Genomic DNA, 24,645 nt, shown 5'->3' on the forward strand with positions numbered 1-24,645 from the left:
TACAATAAATACTACACTATATGATTTAATATAGAAAACTGTTTGCTGTCCCTTCCCCTCCATCTTCTCCCTGATGTCTGAAACCCGCCTCAGCGCTTCTCCACATTTCCAATTTTGTCCTCTCAGTCTGTCAACAGGACCATATGCCAGAATTACCTGTCATCCCCTCATGTTTGTAATTATAATGTTCTCTGCCTAAAGAGCCTGTAGCGGGACGTATTTCCTCTCCCTCCCTCCCATGTCTGTCCCATTCCCTGCCTGGCCGTTTATGTCCGCCCCATCACGCCGTTATTCACCGCGGCCATATGTAAATGTGTCCCGGCATATGCTGATGTTTAAGGTTCTGCATCTGTCTCTCCTCTGATTTCAGGTGACTCTCTGAGCTACCACCAGGGCCGGCCCTTCTCCACAAAAGACAGAGATAACGACATCGCTGTCACTAACTGTGCCTCGTCTTACAAAGGAGCGTGGTGGTACAAGAACTGCCACCGGGCAAACCTCAACGGCAAATACGGAGAGTCCAGACACAGTCAGGTCAGTCGTCTATATAAAAGTTGATCAAAGAGTGAATGTGACAAATAAAATAGTGCTAGCTAGAAACTAAAATAACCTCGCGGTTGAATGCCTCCGCCAACCAGTCAAGTAGCAGTTTCCATTCATGTCCGTCGAATATGTATAATTCCTTGAGTGGAAGTTTGTATCAGATGGAATGAAATTCTCTCCAGGCGTTCCTGAGATATTAAGTTCATTAAAATGTAGATGTGAGGTCACAGTGAGCTTGACCTTTGACATTTGACCACCGAAATCTAATCAGTTCAACCTTGAGTTCAAGAGGACATTTTTGCCAAATTTGAAGAAATTCCCTCCTCGAGTTCTGGAGATATTGCGTTCAGGGGACGGACAGACTAGCCAAAAATATAACACCTCCGGCCGTCGCCGGCATAAAAAGTTTGTTTTTCCAAATTACAAAAGACCACTCCTACTCATTGTGGTCCTGAATCTGGGACCTAAACGTTATCGCCAGGTCTCAAAGAACGTGCCTGTGTCAAAGTCAGTCTTTAAGACCTTTGTTTTATGCTTACACTGTAAACAAGGCACAGAGAGTGGGCAGAGAGTCAATAGGGGCAGCGGTTTATTTATGCCCGTCAGCCTCCTGGCCCGGCAGATATTTTTGCTTCAATTTGTCAAGGTTGTGAGATATTGGTATCTTAAATTTCAGTGAGGGTGTAATTAATCTGTGGCGTTCACATGATTGAAAAATTCCCAAAATTCAACAGCAATGTGTCTTTCCAAAAGCTGTGTGGCCATGTCGCCTCACGCTGAAGTGTTCGGAGGAACTACTTCATTGGTAGAAAGTAGGTCCAATGAAAATTGCTGGCACACATTTCTGAGGATTATTCAAAGTAACGTTGACGCTGTTTTTGGAAAGACACATTGATTTACATTTTTTTCAATGCAATTTTTCAACGACAAATTTACGTCCATGGTTTTTGGTGAGTCAGCAGGAAACGCGGATGTTGTCTCAAAACCTCAAACACCATTTATTTGGGTGAACCCTTTTTACTCAGTGAACTTGAACAGGGTGGCATTTTGGCATTTACAAAAATTCACATAAACTGGCTCAATTATGGCAGTGTGATTAAAGGTTAAAACATTCTGATTTGAAAGGCTACATCCATCTCCATGCTTACACTGATTTGCCTGTTGGAGAAGCTGTAATGAAAGGTAAAAGAAAAGGGCCGGTAGTGCTGCACCACTTTATCAATTTTAATCAAACCTGGAGAGGTGATGCACCTCAGTCTTGACTGATAAAAAGCACCTCTATCATCTGTTGGGAATGACACTCTTATCCAAACACTCATACCACTGGGTTCATATTCCAATTACAGAAACGTGTGGAAGGAAAAGGCCAGAGCCAAGATATGAAACAACATGCACTTGTGTTTGATTAAAAATAATCCTGGTATCCCATTCTCACACTGACAGGTGTTTGTTTTGCTCACTACGTGTGAGGTGGGAGTGAGTGCTTGTCCGGTCCTTTTGACGAGTGTGTGATGCAGCCTCTCTCCCAGCCTCTCTCCCAGCCTCTCTCCCATGCCGTAATGGCTCTACAAAGAAAGCGAGGCGTTGTGCGGAGCTGTGATTAGGCTGAACTGCAGAGGCTTCGGAGCTTCGCCGCTTCGCTCTCTGTGCTCTCTGTACCGTCTTCTTTGTCGTTTGATGACATGAAATGAGACCAGGTGGGAGCAGAGATGGACAGGCATAATGACTCGCGGAGAGAAATAGCCTCTTGGCGTAAAGCTGCAAATGGGAAGATTTTGGTAGCGACGGGGATTAGAAAGGATGGAGTGAGACAATAATTACACTAAATTCATGATTGTGCTAGCTCTTAAGTCAGGATGTTTGCCCTCCTGCTTTTAGCGGCTTCCCTCGGTTGAAATTAAAATACGCTTTACTGAATATATAACATTTCTATCTTCAGTCTCTTTCACATTTTCTGTCTTTTCTGCCCTTGCCTTGCTTTAAGTGACCCTGTTGGTTCAAGCAGCTTCTAAAACCACACTTTTCACTCTTACAGGGTATCAACTGGTACCACTGGAAAGGCCACGAATTCTCTATTCCTTTTGTGGAGATGAAGATGAGGCCATTCAACTTCCGTAGCATCAGCAGCAAGAGGAGGCGGTCTGCCCCTGTATAAACAAACCACCTCCACCCAGCCCAGAGTCATGGATAAATGGAGTTCGGACGATGTTTACTGATGTTTCTGCTGTCTGTGTGCACCACCGATGTGCTCTTTCATGCCTTTTAGTGTGGCTGCAAAGAAAAAAAAGTGGGGTTATGACAAAAAGCTACTAATATTTTATTAATATGTAGTTATTAAAAAAAAAGAAGCAAAACTCATCATTATTAATGTACTACCAATACGCAGGAACTGTTCTAACCATTGATGTGGTCATGAAATATGAGAGAGGGCGAAACAATGTCCGAACTCTGTTTATCACTGCTCCAGCCCGGCTTTAGCTGTCTGCCCCTGCTGTACTTCTACCCAGATGATAGAGGACACTGTATGTAATTTATGAAATACTTTGAATGACAATGGTTCCATTTGCTGTAAAAAAAAAAAAGAAAGAAAAAAAAAAAAAAAGGAAAGGCAAACCAAGAAGCTTTTTCTTTTCTTTTAGTCTGTGACTTGCCTTTCCCTAGGATGCGAGGACATGTGCTCACGACTGCGAGAGCTAACATTATTTTAACCATTTTGAAAACAAACCCACTTTCAACGAAAAATATACTGTAAATGCCCTTAAAACCCTTAACTGTAAGATATATATATATTTTTATAGCTGATATTGTGACAAAAGGAATCATCTATTTAACATGATTTGATGCATTGGTGTTTGAGCCTATATTAAGTTAATGTAATCCTAAAACATGATGACAAATACTGGACATTAGAGATAAAAAATAATATAAATAAAAACTAAACTGAACATCCAGAATTCTCATTCACCAAGCAGCGCACCAGCAACAGTTTCATTACCATCGATTTGTTTGTTTTATTTCTCTCCGTCTGTGTTGCTGTTGAATACAGTACCCTTTGTGTTAATTATTAAAGCAGAATGAATATTTAATATTAAACTCTATTATTATTGGTAGCCACACTGAGAGAATTTGCACTACAAGTGGGAACACAGCAAAGCTATTCTTGTTCACTCAATTCAATTATTTATTTAGGCGTTCGTGGGCATTTAGATATTGTTTCCTCGACTTTAATATCTGTCGTCGATGCTGTGATTGCTTGCAGAGATGGTGCAGATGGATGGAACATTTGAAGCTGAGGAATTTCATTTGAGCATCACTGGTAAAAACAAACTTCCATGATAACCTTTCAGCATATTGTAATTCAAGTAGTACCCCCAAGGAAGGGAGTTTTCTGAAAGATGGAAGATACCACCCTCACCCTGCAGCTCTCCCCTCTTTGTCCTAAACCGTTGAATAGCGGCAACTCTATAAGAATTCCGGTCCTGTTTTCTTTGCAATCTTTTGGGCCTGTAAAGCCCTTTGAGATGATTTTACTGTGATTCAAGGCATTAGAAAGCGACAATATCAGCAAAGCATTTCAGGGATGGGAGAGACAATGTTACTAGTTAAGCGTTCTGCTAACCGTAGCTACAGTAGCCGTGAAGCTATTCACAATGTTTTCTCTCCATCTCTAAAACGCTTCCCCTAATACTGTCTCTCTTTTTGAAAAGTCCGTCTTCCTTTTCTTGGGGGGTTGCTTTGTAGTGTAGGTTGTTGCCAATGTTTGAAGAGCACCTTTTGCTGCAGGATATCCCGCTTTTGAATCAGGCTTTCACCGGAGGGCGGTGCAGCCACACATCTGCATTTGTAGAACAGCCAATAGGATACAACCTCTATCTGAAACCTGAGACCTGTGGTTGGTCAAAGTGTGCCCTTATGGGCTGGATTCGGGAGGAGGTGCAGAAGGCTAGTTTCCTCTCAGACACTATGTTAAAGGTTATTGTGGAATTCTTTCCCAATGATGCCTAAAATTCCTTGCGTACCGCAGCTGTGACCAAAGATCTGCATAATAAAGACTCTGCTGTTTGGAAAGATGCCAGTTTGTTTTGTCACCAAAGCCACTGAAGCAGCTTCTTCCTGTATTAATAGATTCTCACTTTTAAGGGACTTTTATGGTATTCATGTCCCTCGGCATTTTATGCAATGTGAACACTGCCTTCTATGCAAAAGAAAGTCAGGGGGGGCATAGTGCATAGATTTTAGCCTGGCCTCTCTCCCACTGCTACAGCTCAAATGAACTTAACAAAGGATAACAGAGAGTGGAGTGGAGCCAAGTTTCTCCTTCTGTGCCCTTCTTCTAAGTTACTTCGCTATTTAAGCTCCCCAGTGAAACAACACGATCAGCAAGTGTGGCAGAGAATGTCTTCTTCTAGTAGGGTGGGCGTAATCTGCAGCAGACCCACCGAGCATTTTGTTCCCTTCAGTGTTCACATTGTCACACAAAGCCTTCGGTGCGTTTAGTTGACTGCTGTTTTTCTGGAAAATGTTTGAAGACTAAAACACATAACTTGTAAAAAATCTCCTCTCTGGCTACATACTATCAATAACGAACATGTGTTGTCCAATACAATCAATGTCACCATCGCTGCAAGAGACAATTGTTCTCAGATATATGTTCAATAATCCAAATATTAACAGCTGGAAATCTCATTCTTAAGTAGCCTTCGTCTGTTTCTTCGTTTCAGTTCTCTTATTGAAGCAAACCAGAACATCTGGCTTGTGTCCTGTGTATATTTTTCATTTGTTTTTTGGTGACTTTCCCCTCTATAAACTACTAATATACTCACGTAGATATAGAGCTGAAGATAATGTGACTTTTAATGTGTTCCCCCTTTAGATGCAAACTAATTCAGATGGCCTTCTGAAACATTTCCCTTTTAACCGCTGTACTTTTAACCATTGTTATGTTAAAGATGAATGGAGCCCACCGCATGTTGACTAAATTGCAATCAAGAGTCTGATAGTAAATAACAAATGTCATAAGAATGTGTTTGTGACATATTTCTTTGCTGATCTGGGTAAGCGGTTGTCTTGAGATAGTTTGTACGGTAGAAGATGTAGATGGTATAGATTCATCAGGACTCTAAGCTCTTGTGCAAACAGTGAAATTGCCCACATGGGCAAAAGTTAAAATATAATCTATAAGAAAACGGTTTCAACATGTGACCTTTCCCAGGTCTGATTCATGGTTCACCGTCAAAGTGACTGTTTCAGAGCCTCTCATGCGATCCACCTCCCACAGTGATTTATAGTAGAATAGGGAATTCTCCAAGTACTTATTTCATTAACTATTTAGATGAAGTTTGCCTCGGTGCATCTTTGTACGATGGTCAAAGGTCACGAAGCTTTGCAGAAAAGAAACAGAATGTTGTTTGTATTGTAAGAGATTTCTCTCATGGCAAACTATAAGATGCTCTTATTATAATTTGTTCCTTTACTCATTCATCAGCTTAAGTTTCAATGTGAAAACCACAAAAACAAATTGTTTGTTTCAAGTTGCATTACTGTGGATATTTTTTATTCTTTTTCCATTTGTTTGAAAAAGAAAAAACTTTCAGGACAACAAATCCTGCCCATCTTGTCATGGTAATAACATGGTAATAACATGTTTGATATGACAATGTTAAAAGAGCCTGACTTGTGATTTGGTATTATGATGCCAGGGTCATTAACATAAATCAAGTAGTTTGTTTTCCTTATGGCAAGCTACCAAAGTCTTATTTTAAATCTTTTGGGAGGGATGAAAAGAGAATCTCCTAAATCTTTTTAAATTAAAACTCCGTCCGTCACTAGAATACACTCACACTGTATTACTATTTATTTCTGCTGAGCTCCTTACAGGAAACTTGTTCGTCTTATTTTTTCAATTACACTGACTGATGCATCATTGTGGTAAAAATACAGTAATTAATGACACATGGTCCTCTATGATATCAAACTGAAAATGCTTTGTTTCATGGGTTTACTTTTACATGTTGAATGAACTGATACGACCGCCCTGTATGGTAATATCTCTTATACAAGCCAGACACTGAAACTGCATTGATTTGAAATCTTGCCATGAAATATAAATGTTGACAAAATCTCGACTGTTTGAGAAGCTCATTATGCTGAAACTAAGGATTTATTGTTGGATAATCTTGGATATTACTGTCAAATTTAGCTCTAGTTTGACTTAAACATGTACTATATAGTTCCTTTTTTATTACATTTTCTACATATTAATAAAATATTCAAATCGTCTGATTTGGTGTTTCTTTTTTTATATTTTAGTGTGTTAATTACATAAAAGGTTACATGGGGATTTATTCTAATTGTAAAACAGGGTTGTGCAACAAAATGCATTTTATAGTAACATTTTTCTACATAAAAGAAATGCACAGAAAAAATAGGAAATAGGAAAGGCCGTGCTCTGCAGTCTGGTTGTACGGCAGCTTTTAGTTCTGCATATCTTGTCAGATGGCAGCAGGGTGAACAGGCTGTTGCTGGGGTGGGTTACATCTTATAATGTCCTTTGGGTTCTTCGCAGGCACCTCTTGTCATCAATATCACTGATGTTCGATAGATGGGTACCAATGATGTCCTGGGTGGTTTAAATCTCCCGCTGTAGAGCCCTCTTGCCCTTGGCCGTGTACATCCCAGGCCAGTTTGTAGTGTTTTCTGTCAGGGTGCTCTGTACTGCTTCTCTGTAAAAACAAAATGATGTTATACGTGCAATTTTTGGTGAACTGTTGATGAAAGCCTTCAACATCCACGTACAACATCTTTGCATGAAGAGTTCATTTTTTTCACTTTTAGAGTAAAGTTTTATATAAAAGAAATCTTACTGCAACTACTTCCCCTTTTTACTCCTATGAAATAATGAAGTACCTAGAGCCAACTGACTCCATGTCATAAACTTTTCAAAGTTTCTTCACCTCTAATTGGAAGCCATTAAAAATTGAAGTAAGGCCGGCAGCAGTTACAAGTGAAGAGTGAGAGTGCAGTCATAAAGGTGTGCCTGCCAGTGTGGCTCCAGGTCCTCTAATTTATGCTTTCACACAGAGACAAAGCAGACCTGCATGGACATGGAAACACTTCTGAAGACAACATACCGGTTAAATATTCATTCTACAAACGTTTACATTTTCATCTTCGAAAAGGTGCTTTTAAAATTGTAATTACGTATATGAATAACATCTATTGGCTGAGTAGCAGTGAAGGAAGTGTGTTTAGTTTGGAACAGCATTAGATTCCACAATCGAAGGAATTTAATAAGTTTACAAATGTGGCAGCAATAAAAAAAAGTGTATTAGGTTTGTTTTCATCCGCAGGGTAGGTAAAGTGTATACCTGAGCACAAGGTTCCGACGTCAGGGAAAACAAAATATGGATAAAGAGAGCTTGGCTGTCTCGATCTGCTGTTGGACAGATTACTGTGTTTCTGCTCATACAGGTGCGGCGGGGTGTTTGACAGCTCTGGGGAAAGTTAAGATGGAGCTGTCGCTTCCATCCAGCTTCTCTAATTAGACAATTCACATGAAACATTTCGATGAAAACAATATGTTAATAGAGTACCGTGGGTCCTTTTAGGAATAGCTCAGTGCATATACAAGCTTAGCGAATGTGTGATTAAGTGAGAGCTCCGCTCAGAAGAGGCAGGTGTCTGCGATTGGAGCAGAGAAGACATTAGCTTTAAAGTAGCCTAGTTGTTGTGAATGTGCCGTCTAACCCCAAAGTGAGCATCAACTCTGGCTCTGGAGACAAAACAAATTGTCCCCTGTGCCCATCACGGTCTGGAGGCTGTAACAAAAACGGTTAACACAGGCTTTGTGTTTCCTCTAATCGGCAGTCTAGTACTCAAGTTGCAAAGTGTGGCATAAAATGAACGGAAGTAGACCATTGCATCGTTAATCGCAATTACTTGTATGACAATTAATTGTCAACTAAAATTCATGATAGTGACAGACTGCAGGTATAATGGTTAGCATAACTGGTCACAGGAAAATGAATCAATCACAAATTAACAACTACAAAAACCTTCAGATAATGCTCCAGCAAGAGCATTTGAGGGGTGGATAAAAGAAGTCAATATTTCCTGGTCACGGATCGGACAACATGGTGGAAGTAACAATGAAAATCCATGCTACAACATGCTGCTGAGGACACTAAAACAGTTTGAGAGATTTGTTTGTATTTCTGAAACCTTAGTATGAAACCAATAGCTTGTGAACTGCATACTATTTCCGGTGAAATATTACCGTACGCAAACACTCAACACGAAGCCGGCATAGATATCCCACAATGCAATGTGGTAGTGATTCCACTTATAAAAGTAACTTGCTCACAAACCATTGTTTGGTAACCTGTGCCGCTCTCATGTGTTTGGTCACGTGGTCTCAGCTAGAAGGACGAGCAGGTCAGTCATGGGGTCTGTTTGGCTGAGCTGAAGTTGTCAAATGTAACAAAGTTGAATGAATTTGAGACTGTTGAAAGAGTGCACCGGTTTTAAGCTGACTACCAGGTATAAGTCAAGCTTGAATAATTCTAATAATATGACAATATGGTATTATTAAAAATACCATTGATTTGAGCATCTTAACTCATGCATATAAACTATGCGCAACCACACACACATGCATTATAGCAGCCTCAGAACTGATCGCAAAAACAGATACTCACAAAACCTTGATTCAGCACTTTTGAGATTCATTGTTTAATTACTGCATGTTCTAATTATCCATTAATTATCCATTCAAATGTCTGGTCAGCAGAAGCAACTTGGTAAATACTGAGCATGCATGAGGTTTGTGAATATATTAGAGTCAGACACAAATAAATGAGCAACACAGCACGAGTAGTGTAGTAAAGGTCAGAGAGATAAGCTCATGTTCAGCCTTTATCGAAACAAAACACTTCCCATGAAAAGCTGCGTCACGAAAACAATGCTCGCAGTTTGATTTGGTTCTCTTCCAGGCATGTGGGAGTATGAAAGTATCAGAAACTACTGCGAGTAGCTTCAGTTCCCTGTTATTTTAACGTTTTTATCATTTACTCCACATTCTGCTATAGCCACAGGTGCACACTGTGCCTAACTCGTCCTTTAACCAGCTCACTAGGAAGCAGTGCTTTGAATTCAAAACTGATCAAATGTATCAGGATGCACCAATGAAAAGACACAACATGATTATACTGTCTGGTTCATTTGTGTTTTCGCTGCCACAGTCTGCTGCAGAAAAGGCTGTTTGTAGTTCTTACATGACAGACATTTACACTGTCCTCCCTTTGTTTCACTTGTAGCCTGAACTCAAATTTAGTTATTCAAGTTTGTTTCATTTTACAATATAATTTATCATTTTGTGAGTAATAAATAGAAATTTGTGAAATTTGTGAAATCATGAATGTGATTTGAAGTTAGCTCACGAATGAGATTTTGAAACGCTACATCAGAATGTGCTGGTTCTGTCTCAGTGGCACCTTGAGGTCAAAAAACAAACATGAGGGAAACATACTTGTTAAAACACAGGACAAGGAGCAACACAGGGAACACAGCATGAAGGATCATATCACGGCAGAACAGAGCACAGCAGACCAGGTGGCACAACAGACAAAACAACACTGACAGGGGACACAGGGTTTAAATACACTGGGGAAGTGCAGGTGATTAGACACCGGAGGATTCAATCAGGGGTGGGGCAGACAATCACACGTGGGGGGGGGGCATACAAAGACAGGAAGTGAAGAGAACACAGGACACAAGAGGCAGGGAAAGTCAAAATAAAACGGAAAAAACAACTAAACAGAACCCAGAACCGTGACAGGCGTGCCACACTGACTTTTTTTTGACATACTATACTTTGACTTTTTTAATGACATTTTTCGACATGTTATACTATGACGTTTTCATAACTTTTTATAACTATGACTTTTTTACACTTTTTTCAACATATTATACAATGACTTCTTTGTGACCTAGGGTACATCCAAAACTATAAACTCATGAAAAATAATTAGTTTATCCATTGATACATTAAGGCTCAATCTCTCTGCCCAGTCAAGTCCCGTGGCTAAATACAACATTCACTTTGAAAAATCTAATTTCAATGTTTACCCTCTGCTCACATAGTAATGATAAGATTGAAAATGCTGCACAGATGACAGAAAATGTGTTGATTTGTGTCGCGAAACACAGTCGAACACCATAAATATACTTGTTTTTCTCTTCTCCTCACTGTAGCTATCCACTGATGCCTCCACATCTCTCTAGAGGATTGACCATAATAGAGCCAGTGACGGGCTGAAGCTGATGAAAAGCGGCGTTGTGAGCCATCCCCAGCCTTCCATGCGCTCCTAGAGTCTCTTTACATCTCACTGAACTCAGAAAGTTAACAGGTCCTGGCAGTCATCTGAATACCAGGGAGGTGCAGCCCAGATTTCCCAGTTAGAGTCTCTTTCTGATAGGGTTGTAAACACCGGAGCTTAATTGGGGAAACTGGCCGGCGAGCAGCTTGATTTTCACCAGCCAATCATTGATGCTCAAAGCCCCGTGAGCTGGAGTGGGGGAGCCTGCAGGCCTCATAGATCATAGAGGAACGAAGATTTAACTATTCACAACCTCAGCAGAGTCGATTGTGAGTTAAGACTTGATGTTCTGGTTGAGCATCACATTCTACAACTTAATCTGTTTTTTTTGCTCGTCCAAATTAGAGGATCACGAGTGATAAAGGGAAAAATGCCTATTACTGTAACAATCGAACCGCTCATTAAAGCACTCTTGTAATTAATTTATGAATGCATGGATGGAGCCTCTAAAGCCTTAATACTGCTTAATGAGTCCGTTCTTTGTTTTTATGGACCATTACTGAATTGTGCTCTACACAAACATATACAGCTATGCTGGTGTTGCTGATGAGGCTTGATCTCTTTTTCTTTTAGGTGAAGTTTGCATTCGTACAACTGCCATTTGTGGCAGAAACTAGACGTTTCCACAGTTTAAGTATCTATTACTTTTAGCTTTGTGTCTCTAACTACTCTTCATGCTGTTTTAATCAGTTTACAGCTGACTCGTGTTTGTGGAAAGCGAATGTGTGTCTTGTGCAGTAAGACTACCTAGTTGGTAAGTTATAAGAACACATTTGTTATCTTATTTATGTGCTCTAGCGTAATGTTCTGACATTTTCGATTCATGATTTGAGGCCAAATAGGAAATGGAGTTTTGTTTTTCCAGTGTGCCAGCAGCGCTCCTCAATAACAACCCCCGTCTGCATCAGCTGAACTACACAAAAGTCCTCAGGAGCCTTTCAGATGTGAGAGATGACACACATATGAAAGTGTCTCTCGGGGCTGCAGTGGCCTGAGGGAAGAGCAGGACGAGTGCCTGTTCTTTATCGCATCACATGTTACATGCTCAAGACTTTGGATAGCGATTCTTTGCAGAGGTCACAGCGCTGGAGTGTGTTTATATGTGTGGGCTCCTGTGAGAAAGTAAGATCTATTTGAGAGTGCACACAAACCTAACACATGTGCGCACACACACACACACACACACACACACACACACACACACATTGATTCACAGCTTTGAATTGAATGTAACTGAATAGAAATCATGCTAGAATGTAATAAACCAGTCAAGGAGTGTCAGGAATGTCAGTCTGAATTCTTGAAGGGAATAAACCTTCACAAAAAAAGAAAAGGTTTATCTCATCACCTTAACTCCAGTTACACGAACTGTAACTCATAAAAAATGCCGTGGTTGTGTGTAATCACGGTCGTTCTATGCACATGGTGTCACATGGTTTGGGTTGAGAAATTTCTTCCTGAAGGCTTAGGACACCTAAGTATATATTTAGACTTTTTTTTTTTTTTTTTAATATCTGCATAAACACAAGAACATGATAGTCAACACCAACTGTGTGATTCAAAAATGTGTGATTCATTAAGTCATTCAGATTTGACTCCCCTTCCGATGTCACATGCAGTACATTAGAATATACCGCCTCCCATCTGAGTATCTCAACCCCTCGGCTTGGAAACTACCTTTGCAAAGGTCCACCATTATGTTCCTCAGAGCAGGGAGGGGGGCTTAAAGAGACAGGCGCTGAAATGGAGTGCTTCAGACAAGAGGGTGACTACAGGTATATTCAGACAGACCGTATAAGAAAAACAATGTGTCTTTTGAATATTAAAGCATGTAAACATGCTCTAGAGGAAAACCAAAATACAAGTAGGAGCCTGAAAATAAGCATGACATGTATGTATATACACATACATACATACATACATACTGTATATATATATAGCTGGGAAAGGGGACTGAATACTGAGATAATATGGTGACACGGTGAGGAGATTAATGCTTGCAAAACATTCAATTACTGTCATGTTGATATGAATTGAGGTTGAGCAGAGTTTTAAAAGTAAATTAGTTTTATCTTTTTCCTCATTGCAGGGTGAACATTTCTATTTGAACTTGCTTGTTGTGTCAAAATGTTCCTGTAGCGGCACATTTAAATTAAGAATCTGCTTCAGTCAGAATCATTTCTGTTGTCATTTTACTTAAAAACTCACAAAAAATGAATAAAACAGTGAAGTGTGCGTTTGTTCTTGGCTATCCCATAAGGTCATTCCACTGTCTGTCTCGCAAGAGTATCAGACATATTTCTGGTTGTAGGAAACACCAGTCAGTCTGTCTGTAAAAGATAATGACACAGCAATTATTATGTAGCATTAATGTGCCTTAACAGTCAACTGTCCATTCCCTGTTTAGATAACTCAGAGACATTATCTATCTATCTATCCATCCATCCATCCATCCATCTATGTGAGTAAGTGCAATTCCCAAAATGTCAAACTATCACTTTCACAATCAAATGTCTGTGTCTTGTTGGAACTCAGAAACCAGCTGTTTCTTTATGAGTCATCCATTTTTTTGTCCTCTAGTTGCCTCGAAACTCAATTTCCAAAATGCTGACTATAGTTTGAGTGACTTTTTGTTCCCACAGTGTGTCATTTAGCCTCCTCTGTATTTGGAAGTACTGGGAAGAAAAGAGGAATTTAGAAATTCCCCATTGATTCAATTTAAGCACTAAGGAAAATAACTTCTTCACTGCAAAACATAATGCGTCGCCTTTATTTGTTTATTTAGCAGAATAGAACCAAAGTTCTGTTGATCACAAACCAAGAGAAACATGTTTAATAACGTCTATTCCCAGAATACAGCCGGTTTCATTCGACAACTATTGCATAGTTAGATGTTAAAATAGCTCAGACTGACTTCATAGCTGGAATGTGCAATTAGGTGCCCTTGTAAAAGCTTTTTGTAAAAGGTTTACGCACCAACCAAGAGCTCTTCAACGATGGCTTTTCTTGAGAGCAAAAGGCAATTCCTTATATAGACTAATCATGTCTTTGCCATGTTCTTGCTCTCTGCCTGTTTAGACAGCACCGGGCCCCAAACATTTTACAGCGCTGAATCACAGCTAAGGCTCGCCCGCAGGGGGAACTGGTTTTATTAGCAGACTATTTCTGGACACTTGTCAGACTGCACTCCAGCAACCCTTTAGTCACTTTTCATTAGCGCTCACATTCAAGACGTTACAGAGTACACCGCGTTAGGTTCATACACACTCATATTTCAGTGTGTGTTGGCAGAACCAGTAGGTCGTAGTGATTTGTAATGGCCTTTTGCACAGTCCAGTAATCCCACAAGGCTTTCTTTAATGCTACTGGTAATGTCACAGTCACTTTTTTTTGCTATCATAATTGCATGATCAGTGATCCAGTGTGAGCTCACTGGTCTTTCCTGCAATTAGTTCAGCTACAGACCAGAGTTAGATAAAGGGGTATATTGTTTAAGCTTTCCCTCATAGGTGAGCACGACCAAGAATAAGGTTTCTATGAACCGTGGGGAGGGCCATTATATCACAGGGAAGTATGTATTGAGAGTAAGGTTTCCATGGAGAAAATGGGACGCATATGAGGGTCACTGCAGGTCATTTGAACATAAGGTATACTTACAGGAAAGGGAAAGTATAATAGGGTCCTTATAATGTAAGGACAAAATAAAGTCAGACCTAAAAAGGCACATCGTTGCGTAAGATCCAACAGCTTTTTCAGATTACTGCTCACATCTTCTCACAGTTGAAAAGAAGATCAAATCTAAGTCTAAAGGTCTAATCCAACTAAATGGAACTACGACAAACTGTGAATTTCTTGACTTGCAAAGTGATCTTTTGAATTGACAAACATCATATGTGTAGTTAATGAAACAAACAAAGATTTGTCATTTGCCATTGACTACTGTACATATTTTTTCCAAAATAAAGTCGCATGGGGGACACCGGAAGGGGAGGGACTTCGCTTCTTTAGGCCTCCACTGAAACCATTCAGTGAACTATACCGCTCGTCTCAACATGGCCGTTACCGTGGCTTGCCAGCTCGCTAGGTAACTTGGCTGCGTTACATGCACAAATGTAACGTTATCGTGTGTTTTATCAAGCGATTCTTTTTATCAGTCAGGAAACGAAAGAACTAGCAACATCTACTGTTTGTGCGAGTGCATCCAAGCACAAAACACACAGGCATCGTAGCTTCAGCTTCACAAATGCAAATTTTGGGTGAGCAGTCTTTGTAATTGCATATTTTCACAGCCTGTATATAGTCAACAGTTTTACGACAAAATGCGACTTACTTGACATGCAAAATTATCTTTTGAATTGACTAACAACATATATGTAATTCATGGCACAATTCACGCGGGATCATGAAGTTATTTGTTACTCGCCAATGACTACGGTACATATTTTTTACCGAAATAGGTTCTCATGGTGGTACATCGGAAGGAGCGGCACTCTGCCTCTCTATAAGTATCAACATGCAGTGAAGTCAGCAGTAGCTATGAAAGGCAGCAAATAGAATATATAGTGAAACCATTTTCATGCAAACTTCTGGAAAGAAGGATTTCCATCAAGGAAAGTGCTGCTATACTGAGGTCATTAATCAACACTTGCTTGAGGTGACTGGACACTGTAGTGCCTCAACAGCAGCTGGGATATACGTAGCTTCACAGCGTGGCACTACACGCCCTGCCAGTCAGACTGCACCCTCTGTGCTCCATGCGTGTGTGTGTGTGTGTGTGTGTGTGTGTGTGTGTGTGTGGGCGGGTGGTTGCTATTTGTCTAAGATGGCTCAGACACACCTGCAGACATGGCGAGGCTTGTCTCATCAATTTTCATGTAACCGTGCCCCGTAGCAATGAAAAGACACACCGCATGTTCAGCCAGTCAGATGGTCACGTGTGGTTTCAAGTTTATCAGACAAAATGTAGCTGCAGTAAGTGAGGATAAAATGAAAGTGGTGATCTGATCATAGTTTAGATGAAGGACACATCCATTGTTTCCTTTTATCATCAACAGTCCTGTTTATTTTATTGTTTCATATGTTCACAGCTACTTTAAAAAGGCGTCAAAGGTGAAATCCCTCATTCATTACTTAGAAAAAAGCATTGTTTTATTATTTTCCAAATTCTTGAATAGTAAATAATTTGGAGACTGAAACTGTAAAAGAAACATGAGCGAAAGAAACAGTTTTACTGAAATTAAACATTAAAGTGAAATTTGGAGTATAGTTATGTGAGCTGATTATATGCAGGCCCACATTACCACTTTCAGAGTTACTGTATGTTCACACATGCACACATTCTACAGTGTTCGAGTCAGTGCACTTTAACTTCCCCCTTTCAGGACAGGAGAATAAATAGACTAGGCTATAGAATAGAAGAGGCTATTTAATGACAGCAGAACACTTATTTTTCTTTTTTCTTACTTGAATAAAAAAAAACCCCTCTTTTGGTTGACTGAACTGAAAGGGCAATGAATGACCACAAGGCAGAGTAACTGTGTGTGCATATGCAGTCCACATGACCTCACTCTTTCATATCTCAATTGCATCTGGCTCTTACACCTGGTGGTACTCACAAAACACACACACGCACACACACACACACACACACACACACACACACACACACACACGCACACACTCTTCAACAGCTTTCGTTTCTCCTTTTTTATCCCTGTTCTGGGACTCTGAGATGGGTGGTTGTTGCTGTAATTTTGTGTTATTTGGTGCAGCCTTGCCTGCAACTTAGGTTGTTGTTGCAGGGTTTTCAGATCAGTGCACCCGTAGAGGAGCCTTTCTTTTAATATCTTAACATGGGGAGATTGTTTGGAGACACATTTAATAAAGGCTTCTTATGATTTTCACATTCAGTTTACCCAAATATCCCTCGCTGTCTGACATCATTCAGCGCTTGTGTGAGTAACGTAAAGCAACCACAAGAACCCAGTTTCCCATGCAGGAAACGCATAAGCAAAGACAGAGGGCCCATTCTTACACAAAGTGGGCAGAGTGCAGTGACGTTGTGACCAAAACACACACTCACTCACAGAGAGAGGAGGAGGAGGAGGAGGAGGAGGAGGGGAAACAACGGCAGAGAGCGAAATAGGAACAGAAAGTGAAGACTTGTCAAGATGTCTGGGTGAGAGGGACCAGAAAAGAGCAGAATCCAGATGTCAAAAGAGAAACAACAGAAGTTTGAGCAGCTGACTGGAATAGACAGGAGGGCCAAGCTGACCTGCCACTTCACATGTGCCTGTGGGGTAAGTTGTCGCTTTCAAAGAGATCTTGAGTTCCAGCAACTTGAAATAATTTGAGACTGTTATTATGAGTGGTTTATATAAGCTGTTGATGATTTTTGTTGTTTGCTGCGACTGTGGCAGGCTCCTTTTGAAGAAGTGTTGTTTTGGCAGCAGTTAGACTTGACAGGATGTTTGACAAGTTCCAAAGATGAGCTGATGTATTTCTTCCTGCCTTTGAGTGCCGCGGAGTGTCACTATAAGATCCTCTTCTTCTTTTCTTGACTTTTTAAAATGAACCATTTGATTCAAATTTCATTTTATAAAATGGAAACATTTGTCCTTTGTTATAATCTACAGTTGCTCCATCAATCACTCACTTCCCATGGGTCTTTTTTTGGCTCAAACATTTACTGATGCTGGTTTTAGTTTCGTCCTCCTGCTGTAAGAATGTCCTCCACTTTGCTCATTTCACTGAGTCAGGATTGAGTTGACACAAGTCTGAACAGTAATGGGCTCGCACACATGCTCTTGCTCACTGTGGAGAACTGACTATCAGCAGGCCTGTAGCTACTCGAGCGAAACAGCTGCACTTAGTGATCCAAGACAGCTCATGTTTTCTGCAAAAAAACAAACAAACGAGTATGGCCTTTACAGTTTGCTGGTGGCTGACTCAAGTCAAACTGAAAATGTGTCCAAGTGTCTGTATTAATACTGACTGGTGAGGGATCTGCTCTGACCGTGTGCTCGGGGCGAGTCATTAAAGATTCCTGCCTTGCCTTCTGTCACAACTTTGTCTTTTAGGTCGCACATGTTCCTTAAAAAGCAGCAGGGGCTAACTGAGTGCAATCATAACATTTTTTTCTCAGCCCCTTCCTGGCTTTGTGAGCCCCAGAAGTGACCTTTTCCTGTATATGAATGGCTCCAGGAGAGCACAATGTCATGGGAAAGTGAAGTATCTTAGAATGGCATCTCATTGAGATAATATGAATCAGGGGAATATCTAGATCCAGTGGACTCATTTAAAAATGTGTTTAGAGTCCATTTTTTTCTACAAACATGGCGATTTTCTCTTAGTAAAGTACCTCTTCTGTTTTGTACCTTAAAACCCCAAACTAACCTCAGCTCAGATATACACCATTTGCATGGTGAACGCCCTCTGTTCCTGTCACACTACTAAAAATGGCCTGCTGAGAAAGAACTGTTAAGTGTTCAACTACCTGAGCTGGAAAACGTTCTATTTTAATGCAGTAAATGACTAAATTGTTCCTGCCTTTGTATGTGAGCTCATAGAAAAGACCAAAATAATATAACTAAGTGATTTAAGATCCGCTTTTTTTCTTTTTCTCTGCCGGTTAGTGTGAACACTGAAGATCGTTTTAGACTAATCTCACATGAATCATTCTTTCTGGCCGATGCTACACTTGTCATAACACTTGGTGACTTCACTCCATTCAATGACTTCACCCCTGATACCTTCTTAGTCATCTTTTAAATAGCTCGATCACACCTCTGTGCTGCTCCCGGCCGTTGTCTCTCTGCTACGGACTTATTGTTCGGTGACTTTGGCTTGTCGTGTTGACAGTGTTTCTTATAATGTGTACACAAAGGTTCCTCTGCTCGGTCGAGCTCATCACAACAAGATGTACCGGCAGTAAAGGAAATGAGCAAGAATAATGTGGCAGTGACATCGTGGCTCACTATGAGTTTCCACACAAATGTAGCGCAATTAAAAGAAAATGAATGATTTCCCATCAAATACTGTTGTGCCCATTATTATACGTATTCATGAGCATTGAAGAGGATGATGGTCCACGCATATCTGATTTGTCTTTATTTTGAGTTTTTTTATTTATTTATTTGAAAACATTTGAAGCTTCAAATGTGCAGAAAAATATGTTTTCTTCAAACCTTCATCACGCGTCACATTTGTTTACAGGTTGTGAGCAGTTCAATCAAAGAGTAACGAGTACGTTGATGTAGACTAATCTCACACGAGGATATCGAGATTCTTTCAGCTGCAGAGCTCCAGAAACACATTCGACAACTTTTTGAAGTCAAGTTGAGGGCCTTCGTGCAGCAAAATTATTGCATCATTTCCTGTTCGTATGAAACAATAATTATGTTGGTTTCTTTGTATACTAACAAAACAATACACTACAAAGTACAGCACAGTATGGAACTACGACACAGCTAATTTTTATTTAAACTTTTATTTGAAAGTTCTTTTTGTGGCCTAAAGGGAACATGATCATGTAATCCACCAAAAAATAAATAAAAAATAGTGGGAAAGACATGAACAGAATTTTGTGTAGCACTGATATACGTTTCCTATCCTCTTCATCATCTAATGACCTCTCAGGTTTGCTTTGGACCGCCTGGTTGGGAATCACATGATGTAAGGATTAAATCTGAAATTCAAAAACAAATGTACTTTTGAGCTTCATGGAGCTCAGCGATGCTTGGTATAAAATACACAGCTGTGCATGTGCAATCATTTTTTTTACTTTAATGTAAAATTAAGTAAACAAATATAAGTTAAAGAAATTTAACCAAATATAGTAGCAAGCGCAGCTTCAAACATGATTTTTATTTTAGATCCGAGAAAAACTCCCAATCTGACGTTTTAGGACTCTTGCTACTTAGAGAGCTCAGCTTCCTGTTGAGCAAATGAACAGAAGGGAAGTTAGCAGGCTGTCTGCTGGTAAACCAATTTCACACATGAGACGCAACGCACGGCGACAGCCACGCCAAATCCATTTGCTCTCCACTTGCAGGTGCATCTTCCTCTCTCTCTCTCTCTCTCTCTCTCTCTCTCTCTCTCTCTCTCTCTCGCTCTCTCTCCGCCTATGAAGCAGCCAAATGTGAGATGAAAATCTTTTCTCCCTCCAGAATACAAAGAAGCTCTAGCTGAGAGCTATAGAGAATCTCGGGGAAATACTTGAGTCAAGTGGTGTTTGAAATCATTTGAAAAACAAAAAAAAGTTGTTGAACTCTGTTTACAGAAAGACGTCGCCTCAAGGCCTCAGACTTAATCAAACAGTCTCGGAGAAAAAGGGATCAATATCACTGGTGTTTCTAACACTGACTTTTCTTCAGCGGACCTACTTCACCATTTGAAGCACAGCCCTGCGTTTTATTCTCCAGGAGAGCTATTAGGAGAAGACTTAATCTGAGGTCAGAAGAAAATGTTACATTCACACATTTATGAAAACATAAGCCACCAATGGGAGCCATTAGCCGGGTATATTCAGATGAATCTCCTGCAGTGGGTCTCTCTCTAGCATACCTCTCTCCCTCCTCTTTTTTTTTTCTGACACTCTCCGTCTCAGCGGGACTCTTAGAAAGATTGGTTACCTCTATCTGGGTCTGTCCTTCCCTCAGACACAATCTACCTCTCCTCCTCCTCTCCTTCTCTTTGCCCCTGTCTTTCTCAGTGGGACTTTTAGAGCGATCTGCCCTGAATCCTGAATTACTCCTCTGCAGTATTAATGAAGGGAAAGCTGAAAATCTGAAGCTGACACTGACATGGGGGGGGGGGGGGGGAGGAGTAGAGACGTTTAAGGCGGAGACAGAACGATGGATTGGAGGCAGGGAAAGGAGAGAGGGAGGAAGGGCTGTCTGCTGGAAGCCAAATTTCTGTCCATGTTCACTTTTCTCTTTCTTTTGTTCCACAGACGCACAGAAATTGAACCACATCTCTACAAAATTAAACTGAAGGCAAAAGGGCAAGAGGACAAGAGACAACTCTAGAAGACAAAGAGAAAGAAATGCCAAGCAGTGTTAAGAAACTTGGCTAAAGTGAGGATTTGGGCTTTTTCCCATCATGATCATCACAACTGGGCGATTTCAAAGAAGATCTAGTCATAAACAAATGTGCTCTTGGTCTTTTGGATTTGTTTAAAGAATGCGTTGGCTTTGTAACCTTCTCAGAGGGCACTTCAAGGAACAAGACATACATGAAGTCACCCTCCATGCTTCCAGTGTTTCCAATTAACATAAACACCAGCCTGAGCACGTACACAAGCCTCATCAGACAGTGCTGTAAACTCTGATCTGTAGAAGAAGGAAACAGAAGCACACGAAAGTGCAATGTCAGGTCACTAAAAACATCTGACGTGACAGACGATGGGTCGGTGGATGTTTTGAGGTTTACCAGATGTATATCCTGCTGCCTAATACGCACATTTATTGACTTACAAACTTCACAAGACCCTAAAGGATTTATTTCAACTTTAGAACCGCCAGACATCTTCAATTAAAAGCCATGGATGGGAGAACAGAGAGCATCCAGGATTTCTTCAACCAAGTTTGGAGCTTTGCTACAGACAAACACAACCAGGGGGTGTACAACACCGTCTGCCTGGTGGTCCTCTTAGCTCTTCCCCTGTTGGTCCTCCTCACCACTTTGGTGGTGTGCTGCCACTGCTGCTGCTGTCGCCATGCCAACTGCTGCTGCAAAGACGCCATGGCAACCACGAGGTCAGAAATGAAGAAGAAAAAGAATTCGGATGGCGACTTGTGGATCTCTGTCAAGGCGGGGTCGATGACGCCGGACAGGGTCGCCCTGAACATGGTGTAGGAATCCTTTTTTTTTTTTTTTTACTTTGAGATTTCTGATCCCGGGTCAGTTGGTTCAGTGGTGCAATGAGGGAGCGTCTCAAAAGTGTAAAACCCAAACTAGCCTGGACTCAAGAGACATTGTTCAAACAATGGGAAGGACCTCACAATGTAATGGGCACAGATTTAGCTTAAATGTGGAAACAGTGTACAGTTTCTTGTCATCATGTATTCATGTGTGTGGAGAATGTTTACAACATTTTGTATGCGCTTTTAAGTGTGTGGTACATAAAGGAAGAAATATGCAGAGGCATAAACATACCTGCAAGTGTGTGTGTGTGTGTGTGTGTGTGTGTGTGTGTGTGTGTGTGTGTGTCTGTGTCTGTGTCTGTGTGTGAGTGGGTTAGAGACAGAGTGTGTGTGAGAGAGAAGTACAGTGTTATTGAGAGCACTTTGTTCTTGGAGCTCCCATGTGAAATTCAGTGCGGCTGCATTTAGGAGAGAGAGCCAATTTATGGTCTGCCCGGCATTCAGATGGTTGTAATACTGCCTACTTTTCCCGTCCAAGCTGTAATCTAGACTCATGATTGAGTCTCTCTTCTAAAAAAAAAAGCCACTGATGCGAAAAAAGTTTTGAAGAAAACTATAACTTTGATTTATTTCCTCCTTCCTTACTTCATACTTAATATGATATAGTGCGTAGGCCACATGAGAGACAGTTTTACTAGTTTTGACTTTTGAACGTCACAGCATTCAGGTCAAGTGAGCTTTAAATGCAGAATGCACAATGTAAGGAAAAACACCAAAAAGCATAACATAATATTAAAATATGTTGTACTTTCAAATTTGATTGGCAGATATTATAATGCACTGATTAATACTCAACAATAAGCATATAGTCAGTAATGTTTTCTGGGCCTGTATCTGTGTACGTTTGGGATTTAAGTGAAATAGAAAAATTGAGAGTGAAAGCTAAAAATGTTTTTAAATGCTCTTAAGAGATCTTTATCTTCCCTGTATGTTTGTCAGCGTGGTCCTAAATGTTCTGATGCACATTTCCTGTTATTTCATCACTGTATATGAAAAAATATGATTGCTGTTGAGTTGTTAATTTCACATGATAATTGTTACTAGAGATATTTAGGATTAAAATGACCATATCATATCACAGAGTGAAATGCAGATTATTTTTTAAAACAAAGAATGAGCAACATTCAAAGTATTCAAAGCTATTTCTGAACTTAGTCAACGTATATTCAAAATATTCAGAGAAGAGAAACCCTAAAATAATCAAATGATTTGGGCTTCAAGTGGAAGGCTCATATGTTTTCTAAGTGTATGACATCTCAAAGCCCAAATAAGCAGAAGTAGTATCATCGTGTTCAGGCATTAGCCTACACAGACACTAAGTTGATCTTCTTGCTCAAGTGCTGCTGGGAAAACAGGCCCCAACTCATTCCATTACTGCTCAGACACATGCATTCCCATGTGGAAATCGGGGGTTTGTCTCTTCTGCTTGATGCTCACAATCATAATCATAATTCGAAAGCTTGCCCTGCAAAAATAAAAGCCTCGGTAGGCTGCTGTCGCCCACACTGAAAGGTTTGCCAAGAAGCGACATCGTAGACATGCTCAGAGGTTGACTGATCATGATGTCACTGCGGTTTGTATGAGTCAAAGAATTTTCTACATTCATGTTTACGGAGTTTCTATTCATTATTACAGACTGCGACAGGCTGTCTTAAAGATAATGATAAAATAAGCAGTAGATAAAAGATAGGTACGATTGGGAAATACTCTTCTTTGCATTCTTGCCAAGAGTCAGACGAGAAGCGTGATACCACTCTCATGACTGTTTGGTAAATATGTTATATCTTGTTTGTTTAACCCATAGAAAATATATTACATATAATATATATTTTATATATTATATGTTACACATTAAGTATACATTAAGTATACAAAACTACATCAACTAGATTATAAAATATAAACAGGCTGTATTTGTGATGTTAAACATTGTTTTGACATCTCTCACTTTGAACAGATTATATTATTTGTATGAGAGGAAGTATGTAAATCAGTTGCAGGCATCAAAAGGTAGGGAATATCAAATATACATGTTTTGTATGTGTTTTGCTTTTCCCCTGTGATCAGAGGGAACGGAGGTGGGAGCATTTGTCATCTGTTTGAACAGCAAATCTGCCGTGCACTGTAGTTTTCTATATGATAGCACCATTTCTTTTGATCCCATCCAATTATGCATGACATTGTGTATTTAGAATATGTTTTCTTTTTTTTGCGGTGCTACGGTGATTCTTTCTTTTGAATGATGAGCCTGGCTGGGCTTTGTTTGTAGCTCTGCATGCATAATTTATCCTGACATAAAGAAAGACAATGACAAAGGACAGCACAACTTGGAAGATGACAGGGAGAGAAATCAAGTTTTTTTTTAAGCTTTGTGGAAAATCATCTTTCTGTTTCAGACGTAAACTGAAGTTAACAGAGCCTTTGAATTTTGACATAAAGTCATTATCTTTGTGTGTGAACATGTCATATACTGTATTGCACAGGCCTCTTCATTCAACATGGCTGCTAAGGCTTAGACAATGTGCTCCACAAAAATGCAATATTTTCAGCATACGTGAACAAAGCTTTGCAGACTGTTAACACTGAAATGTGACTGACTATATAAATGTAAGGTGGGGGAAAAACAACAACAATGAGCTGTATTTGTTTGTGGCGCATCCACATACAGCATGACATCTGCCTGAAAACGTTCCTATTACACCAACATCAACTTTTACTGCAGTGAATTATGGAAAATAACAAGATAAAAGCGGTGACGGAAGGTTCCTAATGTTATAAACTGTGTAAGTAAACAAAAACAA

The 24,645-nt window shown here is 40.1% G+C and overlaps 2 protein-coding genes across 3 annotated transcripts in view; both read left to right on the forward strand.

Moving 5' to 3' along the window:
- The window catches only part of tnr (tenascin R (restrictin, janusin)), a 66,514-nt gene extending 59,689 nt beyond the window's left edge, over positions 1-6,825 (forward strand). For both annotated transcript variants that reach the window (XM_031854433.1, XM_031854434.1), the window contains exons 27-28: positions 371-534; positions 2,579-6,825. In XM_031854433.1, the coding sequence (XP_031710293.1) occupies positions 371-534; positions 2,579-2,698 (284 nt within the window). In that variant the 3' untranslated portion in view covers positions 2,699-6,825. The remainder of the gene's footprint in view (positions 1-370; positions 535-2,578) is intronic.
- A 10,241-nt stretch (positions 6,826-17,066) lies between these two features.
- On the forward strand, positions 17,067-24,474 carry kiaa0040 (KIAA0040 ortholog). Its single transcript, XM_031855242.1, has 2 exons — positions 17,067-17,218; positions 20,872-24,474. The coding sequence occupies exon 2, from the start codon at positions 21,462-21,464 to the stop codon at positions 21,774-21,776; it is 315 nt and encodes a 104-aa protein (XP_031711102.1). The 5' UTR covers positions 17,067-17,218; positions 20,872-21,461; the 3' UTR covers positions 21,777-24,474.
- Positions 24,475-24,645: the final 171 nt, after the last annotated feature.

The sequence above is a fragment of the Anarrhichthys ocellatus genome, unplaced genomic scaffold (genome assembly GCF_004355925.1).
Source record: "Anarrhichthys ocellatus isolate YVR2014 unplaced genomic scaffold, GSC_Weel_1.0 scaffold15, whole genome shotgun sequence".
Taxonomy (NCBI): domain Eukaryota; kingdom Metazoa; phylum Chordata; class Actinopteri; order Perciformes; family Anarhichadidae; genus Anarrhichthys; species Anarrhichthys ocellatus.